General features: G+C 40.4%; 1 protein-coding gene across 1 annotated transcript in view; it reads left to right on the forward strand.

Annotated features, from left to right (window-relative positions):
• The first annotated feature begins 341 nt into the window (after window positions 1-341).
• The window catches only part of DNAJC15 (DnaJ heat shock protein family (Hsp40) member C15), a 70,767-nt gene continuing 57,016 nt past the window's right edge, over window positions 342-14,092 (forward strand). Inside the window, exon 1 of the mRNA XM_058684341.1 lies at window positions 342-494. Coding sequence (XP_058540324.1) covers window positions 390-494 — 105 coding nt within the window. The 5' untranslated portion in view covers window positions 342-389. The remainder of the gene's footprint in view (window positions 495-14,092) is intronic.

Consider the following 14,092-nt stretch of genomic DNA (forward strand, 5'->3'; position numbering starts at 1 on the left):
CTCCCTTGAATAGCAATTTGATGAGAATAACATCAGATCATAGGGCTTAAGTCCTGGCCCCTGGTAGGAAGGAGGGTTGGGGAAGAGCCAGCTCCACCACACAATGCCCAGGAGGCCCAACCTTGACTTTGGGCCTCCGAATCTCCGTCAAACAAAAAACCCTACACGTCCTAGGGGGTCTCAGCTCGGAGTCTGACCCCAGGTTTCGCTGGGACGAAACGGTCCCAGCCTGGGTGAGAACGAGATCTTCTGGGGCCACGCCCTCCTTTGGGGCAGCGGGGGGGCGGCGCCAACTAAACCCGCGAGTGAACCGCCCTAACTAGTTTGTCCCTGCGGCCGTCTCGTAGGCGACGCCCCGGAGCCCGGAGTCCTCCCCGCCTCCCATTGCCATGGCTGCCGGTGGCGGCGTCGCTCCTGCCGGCGAAGGTCTGCGTTACGCCGAGTATTCGCCGCCGGCGACCAAAAGGGCCGATGCGGACATCGACCACGGACTGGTGAGTCCCGCCGGCCGTTCCCGCCCGTCTCCGGGCCTGCCTGCTGGCACCCCGCGGACTCCTGTAGGCCGTGCGTCACTCCTCACCCCTCTCTCCCTTCCGACGGTGGTAGTCCCGGCGTTCACGTCCTTGTCCCACCCCCTCTTTCCTGCGCCGAGCTGTGCTCCGTGCCGGGCGTGGACGAGTAGGCGTGTGTAGTCTCCGTTCCCTCAAGGAGCTTACAGTCTTGCGGGGAGATAGACCAGGAGACAGGCAGTTGCAGATACCGCGTGGTAAGTACGGTAGGATGGATTCGCCGATCACCTATCATCCTAGGTAGGATGGATTCACCTATCTATCGCCTAGAGTGGACCCCACTCCAGCCTTGCGGGGCTTCTTGGAGAAAGATGGTTAAAAACTAAGATCTGAAGAATGAGTGGCAGATAACTCAGCGAAAGGAAGAGGAAAAAGTGTTTCAGGCACTAGTAGTAGTGTCTACAGAGTCGTAAGCCAGAGAAACAGGGCCCAGTTGGAAATTGCAAGTGGTTTCTTCAGGCTAAAATGCAGAGCTGGGAAAAGTTAAGTGTCCAGTAGAAGCATAATGCAAGCCACATACAGATCTTTAAGTTTTCTGTAGCCATTTTTAAAACGTGAAAAACAGGTGAAGTTAATTTAATTATCTTTTTAATGGTTATTTTTGAGAGAGAGAGAGAGCGGGGGAGGGGCAGAGAGAGAGGGAGACACAGAATCGGAAGTAGGCTCAAGGCTCTGAGCTGTCAACACAGAGCCTGATATGGGGCTCGAACTCACAAACCGGGAGATCATGACCTGAGCGGAAGTCGGATGTTTAACCGACTGAGCTACCCAGGTGCCCCAGGTGAATTTAGTTTTAACAATGTATTTTATTTAGCCCCGTGTATCCACATTGATATTTTGACATGTAATCAATATAAAATTGTTGAGGTATTTTTTATTTGTATCCTTTTTTTATTGTACCAAGTCGTTGAAATCCAGTGTGTATTTTACAGTAATGGCACATCTTACCTGAGACTAGCCACCTTTCAAGCGCTCAGCCACATGTAGCTAGTGGCTACATTATCAATCCGTGCAGTTGCCAGATATAAGCGGGGGCTAGAACATGCGAAGTATCTGATAAAACACGTGAACAAGTTTGGATATCCTGAGGGCAGTGATACCATTTTGATGAGCTTTAAGCAGAGAAGTGACAGGTTTGGCTGTTGTAGAGTTCTCTCAGGCTTTGTGTAAGAAGAGTGGAAGAAGTCTAGAAACATGGCTGTTTTGTTTCTTTTTCACGTGGCATTCCATGCTGTGCCAGCCTTCCGTGATGTAGACCTTGCCTTTAGATGCACAGCACTTAACTGTCCCATACCATTTGTTGACTACTGTACTATGACATTTTTTATGTTGACCTGTCGTTTTCCGGTATTTTTCTAAGTTTCCTAAGAGCAGGGACTGGGGATTTTCTTCTAGTAACCGCTCACTTTGTGGGCACTCAGTTATCCTTACTTGATTAACTGATACATTTCTGGAGCGGTCAGATTGGGCTTGCCTGGGAAGGTTTCCGGAAGCAATGTGTTTTCATTCAACAGACACTTCTTGAATACTGCTAGGTGCCAGTTATTATTCTAAGGCCTTGGGATAGGTGAGTAAACAAAACAGGTGAAAGTTTGAAGTAGTAAGCTCTGAGCTCTTACTTGTTTGAGTCATTTCATACCACAACCTTGGGAGGAAGGTTCTTTTTCTCATTTAAGAAATGAGGAGATTCAGAAAGTGGTAAGTAGGGGCGCCTGGGTGGCTCAGTCAGTTAAGCGTCCGACTTCAGCTCAGGTCATGATCTCACGGTTTGTGAGTTCGAGCCCCGCGTCGGGCTCTGTGCTGACAGCTCAGAGCCTGGAGCCTGCTTCAGATTCTGTGTCTGCCCCTCCCCTGCTCATGCTCTGTCTCTCTCTGTCTCAAAAATAAATAAAAACATTAAAAAAGTGGTAACTTACCCAAGGATCATTGTCATAATAAGTAAGGGGCAGACCTAGGATTCCCTCTACCCTTCCACTGTGACTTGCTGACTTCTTAGAAATAAGGCTTTTTGAGGGTAATATTCAGTCTGTGATGTAGACCGGGTAAGTTCTTAGGTAGAGGAATCTCTTTATGGAGAATTGTAGAAATCTCAGTACTGGACCGACTTGCAAGGCAGTTGGCAGCTCTGGTATTTTGAAGATAGAAGTAATATTGGTGATCTTTCACATCTGTAGGTACTTCATTTGGAGGAGGGTATGTGTAGAATTTAAGATATCAGTTAGATGTCTTCAGTAGTCCAGGCACATGAAGGCTAAAGTGTGGGCCAGTGATTCTAAAGTGATTCCTGTCCTACCTAGTGCCCCCTTTTTTATAATAAATATTTTGTAAAGTCTTCTGTAATATCCTAAAATGATCATCATAGACAATGAAATATACTCATAAAAATAACTTTTAAAAGTCAACGCAGTGCAGGGCACCTGGGTGGCTCAGTTGGTTAAGTGGCGTCTGACTCTTGTTTTCAGATTAGGTCATGATTGCACGGGTTCGTGAGATCAAGCCCCGCTTGGGATTCGGTCTTCGCTCTCTCTCCTTCTCCTTTCCTCCCTCCCCGTCTCAAAATAAATCAATTAAAAAAAAAAAAAAAAACAACCAATGTAGTGCTTTAATTGAAACATAAAGGTGAAATATTTTATTAGAAAATAACAGGTTTGCTATTTAGGTATGTAAATGCTCAGACATGATTATATTAGAAGATAAAATGAAGTAATCAATTGCTGGCATATTGCAAAGAATCACTATGAATGTGACAACTATAAATGCAGACTGATTTCACATGCATTCTGGCATTTCAGATACCGTAAGGGCCATCATCCTAGACAAACTGATTTTTCCCAAATTGTTAACAATGTTTGGTAAAATTTTGAACACAACAAAGTGGATGCTTCCCTCAATTTACATAAATAATAGTTGCACTTCTGAAAAATTTGGTCTTCTTTAAAATAGCACAAAAACGATATGTTTTATATATACTATATTATAAAAGTTTAGACTAAGATGATCATAAATTAACTTTTCACCTACTTAATGCCCAGCAGATCTTTTAAAATCCTGAGGGATGCAGACAGTTCTCTGTTATACAGGGTTGTCTTATACATTTTAGGACTTCTAGGATGAATAGTTCCCCATCCACCAAATACCCTCCGTCCTATCCAAATGATTGTGACAACCAAAAGGTCCTAACAGATTTTCAAAATGTCCCTAAGGATCTGTTCTGCTTATGTTGGAATCATTGGTCCAGGTAATGACCAATGATGTGTTCGAAGATAAGAGAACTGATAGTAATAATTTTGGGAGAGCTTGGAAGTACTGAAAGTGATGGGAAGCTGACAAAGAGTAAGTGTTAGGAAAAAAGAAACAACCCAGGAGTGGGACATATGGGTAATCTTAGGAAATAAAATAGTAAAAAATAAAATATCAAGGAGTTGAACAAGAAATTTTTTACATTGTTTCTTAAAAAGATCCAATTTATTTTAAAGTTGTTGAAATATACTAAAGCAGCTGTAGGTGTTAAATAACTCTTTCTCAGGTAAACTTCCCTTTAGAGACTAGGAATTAATGTGCAATAACCAGTTTAGGAGATTAAAAAGATAAAAATATAGGCAAAAATACCCATGTCATACCTTGAATAAAATAGTAGCTTAAAATTATTTCTTTAATAGAGGTCATGGTCAGATTTTGCTTTGTAGCAAAACTGATTCTTATGAAAAAGTAGAGAAGAAACTTGAATGTTAGGAAGAGAATATTACCAATTTTTAAAGCATTTTGAAAAAAACCCGGTTTGTATGAAATGATAGCCTTCAGTTTTCAGTACTTTCCCAAAAAGCCTATACACATTTCAGTATAGGCCAGCTTGGAAACGAAAACCTATCAAACATGTAAGTCATTAACTACTTATTACCAAAACAAATCACTTCTAGTATTTTTCATTGCAATTTGATTAAAATGTTTACCTTGAAGCTTCCCTTTGAAGAAATCACATGACTTACATATTGTATATCCATATTTTTAATTTTATCTGATTTTTTCCCTCACTGTTATCATAAGTGGAGGTTAACTTTATATGATAAGAGGAGGCTGAAATTTAAGCTCCATGGGCAGGGACTTTGCTTGCTGTCTGTGTTTTTCCAGCATTTATAAGGGTGCCTGATATGTGATAAGCTTTCCAAAAAGAAATTGCTGAATGAATAAATGTTATTCTGGAATGGAAAGGAATGGGAACTATTCTCTCAGTGAATGGAGTTAATCCGAATTTCCACTTGTCTCACCACTGAGTCCTACAAACCAAAATACAAACTTCAGCTGCCTAAAATGTAGCTTATTATGTCCTCTCCCCATACGAGCTGATTCTCTTCTTTCCCCTATCGTGAACAATGCCATTATCAATTCTGGTTTCTTCTCTATCTCCAGGTTTCTTCTGTTAGTCCGTTATCCTGATCTCTGATTTCTTCCTCTGACCTTGCCACTGCTATTCTGTTAGTCTTTATCATCTCTCCCCTGGCCTATTGTAATAGCCTTTAAAAAACAGTCCTCTTGGCTTCTGGTACTTTATCCTTTTTAAACTTCACACTGCCATCAGTTATTTTTATAACCTTTTTATAAGTTTACTATGGTCCAAACTTTCCTCAGGGTGGTATACAGGGCTTTCTATCAACTGACCCCCAAACAACTTACCCCAACCCTGTTTTCCATTCCCCACATTGCACTGTACCCTGTGCTCTGACTTCACTTGTTGTGGTTTTCTCCTCTGTCTGAAACTCTTTGCCTGGCAAACTCCTGTTCATTTTGTAAGACTCAGGTTACTGATGTGAAGCCTTGCCTGACTCAAGTTCCCTTTCCCTAGTAATGTTTCCTCTTGTGTACTTCCTCAGAAAGTTGTACAGTTTTTTGAAATATTTCATCTATCAAAATTATTCATCGTTGGGGTGCTAGGGTGGCTCAGTCAGTTAAGCATCTGACTCTTGATTTCGGCTCAGGTCATGACCTCACAGTTTGAGTTCAAGCCCTGTGTCGGACTCTATGCTGACAGTGCAGAGCCTGCTTGGGATTCTCTCTCTCCCTCTCTTTCTATGCCCCTTCTCTCTGCATGTGCACTCTCTCTCTCAAAATACATAAATAAACTTTAAAAAGTTACTCATCTTTGTATAAGCACCCAGGCTGTGAAGTCTTCTGAGCAAGAACTTTTTTATGCTTCTGTGATTGCACTGTAATTGACCCAGGGTAGTCACTTAATTGTTTATTAAATAACAGCTATTAACTTTATTACTGTTGAGTGACTTAAACATGAATGTTTGATTCTGACATTGATGAATGTGTTTTTTCTGTAGGATTTCTCCTTTATGTTAGCCTCTGAGGGAGAACAGGAGTCTTTGTCTTACTTAGCACTGGGCCTGGTGCATGCTGAGTAAATGTTTGTATATGTATATGGTAAATGCTAAATAAATATTTGTGGTATGAGTGAATAGTCTCCATCTTTACTCTCTGCATCGCCAGTTCTGCCTCTTTCTGAGGCAGAATGATTTTTTTCCTTCTTAATTTCCCACTGGTACAGCTGTTGTCTAACTTGAACTTAAGTGTTATAGTCTCCATAGAAGTTTCAGCATTTTATAACACTTTCAGGCAACTTATATTCATTGAGAAGGTTATTTACTGCTTATGCTGTTTTGGAAGAATAGAATGCCTTAGGGAATTAGTAAACAAATTTGATGCTCTTTTTCCCCCTCCCCCAGCAGTGGGAGCTGTGATGGAGTGAGCTGTTTTCCCAATTTTCAGAAATACTTGGATTCATAGTAGTGGAACATTTAATTTTTTTGGTTTGTTTGGTTTTTTGTTTTTTTCTGGTGAAGATTTGAAATTAGGTGACAGTAACAGATACCAGACTTGACCCACTTGTTGATTTGCTGGTATTTAAATAGTGCTTCTCCTTTTTGAAATATGTCTTTTAAACTGAGATTAGATAGCCTTCATAGGCAGGGACCAAGTTTTAAGGATCCTCATTCTCTCAGCTCTCAACATAGTACCAGTAACCTGGTTACTGCTCCATAAATTTTTATTGAATGTTTAAATTAGCAATTGAATGAAAACAACTGGATAGGAAAAAAATAGAAGATGAGAGAAATGTTTTATAGAATTATGAACTGATAGCCCTAAGGAATAAAAAAGAATAAGATAAATGAGACTCTCTTGTTTCACTTTTTAATGGTAAAGAGAGGGCTAAAATATAAGTAATAGTATGTGTAGTCAGAGTATACATAATACTCTGACTTCTGATGTGCTTTTCCAGGTTTTGGTAATTTTATTGCTTATTACCTCCAATAACACAGTCTCCAACTCTGTTTTTAAAGTTTGTCAATTCAGTTTAATTAAAAAAATTTTGGGGGCGCCTGGGTGGCTCAGTCAGTTAAGCATCCGACTTCAGCTCAGGTCACGATCTCGCGGTCCGTGAGTTCGAGCCCCGCGTCGGGCTCTGGGCTGATGGCTCAGAGCCTGGAGCCTGCTTCCCATTCTGTGTCTCCCTCTCTCTCTGCCCCTCCCCCGTTCATGCTCTGTCTCTCTCTGTCTCAAAAATAAATAAACGTTAAAAAAAAATTAAAAAAAAAATTTTTTTGAACACCAAATATATGGAAGCTATATACTAGATGTCTGTGGGGAGGATATGGATAAACCAGGATTGCCACTCTCAAGGACGGATGTCAGCAAATTTATTTTGTAGAGGGCTAAGTAGTATTTTAGGCTTTGCAGCCATAGGGTCGCTACTACACTACCGAACTCTGCCATTGTAAAGCCAAAAGTAGCCATAGATAATCCATAAATATGGCTGTATTCCAAAAAATATTTATTCCAATAAAACTTTATTTATCCAACAAAATAGTTGGAGGGCTGCATTTGGCCTATGGGCTTTAAGTTTGCCTGTCACTGCTCGAGAAGGTAAATTGGATCAAATTTAAATACCTAATGCAAGACCGATTCTATTAAGTGCTGTCCTACTTTAAACCTCCTAGAAGAGAAAACATGGGCAGCAATTTCTTTGATATTGGCCTTAGCAACATGTTTTAGATATGTCTCTTCGGGCAAGAGAGACAAAAGCAAAACTACCTAAATGTGAGATATGGAGTCCCATTTTATTAGGTAAAGTACTGAGGCTAAGTGCTGTAGTAAGTACAAAGGTGAATCAAACATGGGTTTCTCCTCAAGAGCCTTGAAAAATATCTCATTTTTCGAGAGAAGCTAGAAAGAGAGAAAACCAACTGTAGCTTATATTAAGGGGGAAAAAATAAGGGAAAATATGTTGGGATAAGATTGTGGATATACCTGAGTGGCAGGTTAAGGAACGAGTACCTTATCTATAGGCTGTTGGAGTTTTGTAGGAGCTGTGTGATCAGTAGTGGGCTTCAGGAAGATAAAGCCTAGGGCATTGTTCAAGAAGGGTAGAGGATAGAGAAGCAGAAGAGGGCAAGACCAGTTAAGATTGTATTACAGTGGACAGTCCTCTGGAGTCTAGAAGCCATAATGGCAGCTGTAATAGTGGTGGTAGCTAAATGTTTTGTACCAGGCATTAGGCTAGTTCTTTAAATGCATGAAGTAATTTAGTCCATGTAATAACCCTGTGAAACGTAGATACTGTTATAATCCCCCACTGATGGATGAACGAATCAAAGCTTAAAGCAGTGAAATAATTTGCCCAGGGCCACACAGTTGATGTGTGGATGAGCTCCAAAGGTGTTCTGCTTTCTTTTCTTTCTTTTTTTTTTTTTTTCAGTTTTTTTTTCTTTTAATGTTTATTTATTTTTGAGAGAGAGCCAGAGCATGAGCAGGAGGGGGGCAGAGAGCGAGGGAGACACAGAATCCAAAGCAGTCTCCAGGCTCTGAGCTGTCAGCATGGAGCCCGACATGAGGCTCGAACTCACGAGCTGCAAGACCATGACATGAGCCGAAGTCGGTCACTTAACCAACGGAGCCACCCAGGCACCCCGGAATTCTGTTTTCTTTACTCTGCCTTTACTCAAAATATATTCCATCTCCATTGCCCTCCAACCTGTCTGTGTCCTCAAGGTCTAACTAGGAAAACAGACACATTTAAATTATGTAAAACAAAGGAAGTGGAATGTAGAGAGTTGGTTTTACAGGTGAAGGAGTTGTTGAGAAGATGGGATTGTGAGGCAGTGCAGAGGCTGAGAACAGGAAAAAGCCACTAGTGCTCTCCGGCTGCAGGGTCAAAAGGAAGAGGTGTTTTCTTTTTTTTTTTTTTTTTTTTTTTTTAATTTTTTTTTTTTTTCAACATTTTTTATTTATTTTTGGGACAGAGAGAGACAGAGCATGAACGGGGGAGGGGCAGAGAGAGAGGGAGACACAGAATCGGAAACAGGCTCCAGGCTCCGAGCCATCAGCCCAGAGCCTGACGCGGGGCTCGAACTCACGGACCGCGAGATCGTGACCTGGCTGAAGTCGGACGCTTAACCGACTGCGCCACCCAGGCGCCCCAAAAGGAAGAGGTGTTTTCATAACCACTGTTCTGTAACTAGACCGTGGGGGTCTGTGCAGGAGGTTGCTGGAGCCTCGGGACGCTGCTGCTGTGAGAGCTGCTACAAGGCAGAGGAAAGGGGAGACGTACCGTGGACTTCCCTTTTTTCCCACCCTCCTGTCTCCCACCATTGAGCCCCATTCATCAGACTCAACTGGAGCCAGGTGACACAGGAGCCTGCAGGACTCAGCTCTCCTCCCAAAAGAACAGAGTAGGGAAAAGCCGGGAAATGGATCAGTGAATGCAAACAGGTCTGGGACCAACACACTCACTTTTATCTATTTTCAGCTGTAAGATGATTTGAATTTCACAGATGTGAGAAATTTGAAAGCATAGTCTCCTACAAGCAGTGTTACCAAACACTAGTTTATAAATGGTGTGTATTCCCTTAGCCCACAGGTCTATGTAACTCACAGTGTAAGACAGAGTATTTCAGGAACTCCATTTTCACTGTCTTATGTGCTCTGAATGTTATCTAAATGCTGTTAGGGATTCAATAAACATTATTAGCTCTCGTGAAAATCTAATCACATATAACATTTTTTTTCTTTTAAAATTAGATGTTTTTTCAACTACACTTTTAGATTTACAGAAAAGTGAGAAGAGAGCACACAGAATCTCCATGTACCCACACTCAGTTTCCCCTTTTAACATCTTGTGTTAGTATGGTACATTTCTTATAATTAACAAACGATTGTTGCTTCATACATTATTAACCAGGGTCCCTACTTTATTCAGAATCTCTTGGTTTTTACCTACAGCCCTTCTAATGTATTCCAGGATCTCATCCAGGAGATCACATTACATGTAGTTTTCATGTCTCTTTTGGCTCCTCTTAGCCGACAGTTTCTCAGACTTGCCTTGTTTTTGATGCGCCTGACAGATATGAGGAATGCTATTCCGATATTTTGTAGTGCCTCTCCACTGGAATTTGTCCATATGGAAGGCACGTACTAGAAACATGATTTCTCACTATTTAGGTTCTCCTTGAACTAATCTGATGACATAGCATTTGTCTGGTTTCTCCACTGTAAAGTTAGCTGTTTTTTCCCCTTTCCCTTTCCCTACTGTACTTTTTGAAAGGAAGTCACTATGTATGGCGTACATTTAAGGAGTAGGGAGTTACGCTTCCCCTCCTTGAGGGTGGAGTTCTTTATGAAAGTATTTGGAATTTTTCTGCACAGGAGATTTGTCTCTTCTCCCCCATTTATTTATTTATTCCATCATGTATTTATATTGGCCTGGATTCATGGATATTTATACTTTGGGTTATAACAGTATTGTTTATTTTGTTGTTTAAATTATTCTTCCTTCGGCCTTGGTATCTCTTTCAGTTGGTTCCCATATACCTTTGACATACCCCATTATTGTGGAGTTTTTTTGAGCACTTCCTTACTTCTGGCACTATAAGGCATTCTAGGCTTATTTTGTATATTTCTTGCTCCTGTCCTAGAATCAGCCATTTCTCTAAGAAGCCTTGTGTGTATAACATTTTATCTCATGGGAAACTTCATTCTGGGTCACAACTCTGGATCCTAATAGTTTCATTTTTATCCTCTTACCCAACTTGTCCCCATTTTCCTTATCTTCCTCTTGTGTAGCTGATGAAGTATGATAGTAAAAGATTTCCTTGTCTTGGAGTAAGTGGCTTTGCTTTTAGTCCACTAGAGAATGTGGCATTTCTCCTACAGCTTCAGCAATGCACTTTTTTGTTTTGTTGGTTTGGCTTTATTTTTGTTTTTCAATATCTGCCAAGAGAGAGTGTCAGGGGATTGTGAAATCAGAGAGAGAGAGAGAGAGAGAGAGAGCGAGAGAGATATTCATCAATTGTTCTGTATTTATCATTATATTTCAAGTTTGTTATAGTTTTACCAGGTCAGTGAACAGAAGTGCCTATGTCCAGGGATATGGTAAAATATCACATACTCCTCTAAGTAATTTATTATGGTCTTCCAGAGAATAATTCCACTTCCTTTTGGTATCTCTGGAATTTCACAATAACTATCATCACCATCACAACTGAAAAAATAGTTTTGGGGGTGCCTGGGTGGCTCAGTCAGTTAAAACGTCCGACTTCTGCTCAGGTCATACTCTCCTGGTTTGTTAGTTCGAGCCCACATCCGACTTCTGCTGTCAGCGCACGGCCCACTTTGGATCTTCTGTCCTCCTCTCTCTACCCTTTCCCCCGTCATGCTGTCTCTCTCCCTCAAAAATAAATAAACATGAAAAAATTAGTTTTGTATAGCAGGCATATAGAACTGAGGAGATAAGAACTAAGCCAGCCATGAAATCAGTTACAGATGGTGCTACAAACAGCACTTTTCCCCTCAAATACTGCCTACATACAATGATGTTACAGTTTTATTCACCAAAAACTTTATTACTATATAGTATTTAGTAATATTTCTAAATATATGGTTTTTGTAAAATTAGTAGATTTTTAAAGAGTAGATTTATTTATTTATTTTTTTTAGAGAGAGAGAGAACATGAGCAGGGGAGAGGGACAGAGGGAGGGAGAGAGAGAGAGAATCTTTTATTTTTATTTATTTTTTTATTTTAAAGAGAGAGCACGCAAGTAGGGGAGAGGGGCAGATGGAGAGAGAGAATCTCAAGCAGGCTCCACACTCAGCATGGAGTCTGATGCAGGGCTCGGTCCTACAACCCTGCAATCATGACCTGAGCTGAAATCAAGAGTCAGACACTCAACTGACACCCCTTTTCCAATGTGTGGCTTGAACTCATGACCCTGAGATCAAGACCTGAGCTGAGATCAAGAGTCGGACGCTTAAGCGACTGAGCCACCCAGGCACCCCTGTGAAGAATTTTAAATAGAAGTTTTAAAAAAGGCTCTGAATTGATACCCAGTTTGTATATTCCTTTAACTGATTCAGGGTAGCCCGTTTCAGCCTTTCCCTCCATTCTAGAAAACTTGTACTATTCTATTTAAACTACATGGAATATCATGTAGTTTAGAACTGTTGACTCATTCATTCTCATTTCTAAGTGTCAACACATCTATTTCTTTTTTTTTAATTTTTAAAAAATATTTATTTTTGAGAGAGAGAGACAGAGAGAGAGAGAGAGAGAAGGGTAGGGGCAGAGAGAGAGGGAGACACAGAATCTGAAGCAGGCTCCAGGCTCTGAGCTATCAGCACAGAGCCCAATGCAGGGCTTGAACTCAAAAACCGTGAGATCATGACCTGAGCTAAAGTTGGATGCTTAACCAACTGAGCCACCCAGGTGCCCCTAACACATCTATTTCTGATACTAAAGTTGTCTATATTGGTATCATAGAGTTTTTGACTCAGATTTTGTAGAGGATTACTTTTTCACTTTTGGGGGCGCCTGGGTGGTTCAGTTGTTAAGCATCCGACTTCAGCTCAGGTTGTGATCTCATATTTCATGAGTTTGAGCCCTGTGTTGGGCTCTGTGCTAACAGCTCAGAGCCTGGAGCCTGCTTCGGATTCTGTGTCTCCCTCTCTGTCTGTCCCACCCCCACTCGCACTCTGTTCTCTCTCTCTCTCAAAAATAAACATTAAAAATAAATAAAGGAGTTTTTTTTTTTTAATTCACTTTTGGCCAGTACAAGTTTTTTCCAGATTTGTTTGCCCCAAAACACTGCCTCTTAATCTTTTCAAATGTAAGTTCTTTTATAAAATGAAAAATTTCATACCTGTCTCCTCCTGCTTCCATAATATTAGTAATATTTTCTATTTTTATTCATTGCATGTATGAAAAGAGGATAAAACTGTATGATATGCATGAATGTACTGAGTGCATGATGTGCATGCAAATGGTTAAGGAGGAAGTAAACTAACAGTTAATGTCTGCTAAGTACCAAACACTGATTACATTGTCCCATTTCTCATCATAACCCTGTGAAGTTAGATGCTACTTTTCTTACATATAAGAAAACCGAGGACCAAAGAGTTCTCAAGGTCGTATAGCTAGTAAGTGGCAGGACTAGAACATGAAACCAATTTTGACTTTGGAAGTCCTTGACTTTTTCACTAAATTATATTGCTGCTTCGTCATTTAGATATCGGAAATTGATGAAATCCAACTCCAAGAAATGATTTATAGCCCTGATATTTGTGGTAATTTTCAGAGTCTTCAGATGCTTCAAGATAGTTTAAAATTCTTAAACCTTGAAGCAAAGTTAATTTTATCTCACCTTAACTCAGAAAGGAAGAAAAGAATACTGTGTAATGAAATTTAAGCTGTGAGTATTACCACTCTAAGAAATTGTTGCCTAAAGTAAAATAGGTTCTTGTAAGGGAGTAAAAGTAGCTTTTAGAAAGTGGCATGATTTGCCAAGCAAGAAGAATAAGCAAAGCTACAGAGTGTTGCAGGTAAGGTGTACATCAGATGTAATCTAAGAGAGTTTAGGGAGTACTTGCCCAGGGCCTCCAAAGTCAGCGTAATAAAAGCTTGTAGGAGTACATGATAGAGAAGAGGCCAGCTAGAGATTCAGCAAGATCATTCTTATGCTCAGGGTGCAAACTTAAGTGCAAGGATAAAAAGGGAGATGCCAGAGATCAGTGCAGTTGTTTTTATTGGAGAGTGCCAGGAAGAATTTGTTTTTAAAGTTTATTTGTAAGTAGATAGGTCAGTGCATGTTTCACATATGCACTAATTTATTTAATTATCCCCTGTTGTTGGGTATTCTAATTGTTTCCAACTTTTTATATTATGAATAGTGCAGTTATAAATATTCTCATATATAAGTTTTTATGCACCTCTCTGATTATTTTCTTAGTGTAATTTTTTCTAATTGTGTAGTTACTGAGCCTAGTGTCTTGCATATATTTAAGGCTGTTGATTCCTATGCTGAAATTACTTTCAAGACAGATTGTCCCAATTTGCATTCCCAGCATCAGTTCATGAGATTGTTCATTGAGTTACTCCCTCAACAACTTGTAAGACTTTCAGTTGTTGGCTAAATTGTGTGCCTTTCATTAGTACTGGTCTTTATACTGAAAGAATGACAGAGTGCCACATGTT

The sequence above is a fragment of the Neofelis nebulosa genome, chromosome 1 (genome assembly GCF_028018385.1).
Source record: "Neofelis nebulosa isolate mNeoNeb1 chromosome 1, mNeoNeb1.pri, whole genome shotgun sequence".
Taxonomy (NCBI): domain Eukaryota; kingdom Metazoa; phylum Chordata; class Mammalia; order Carnivora; family Felidae; genus Neofelis; species Neofelis nebulosa.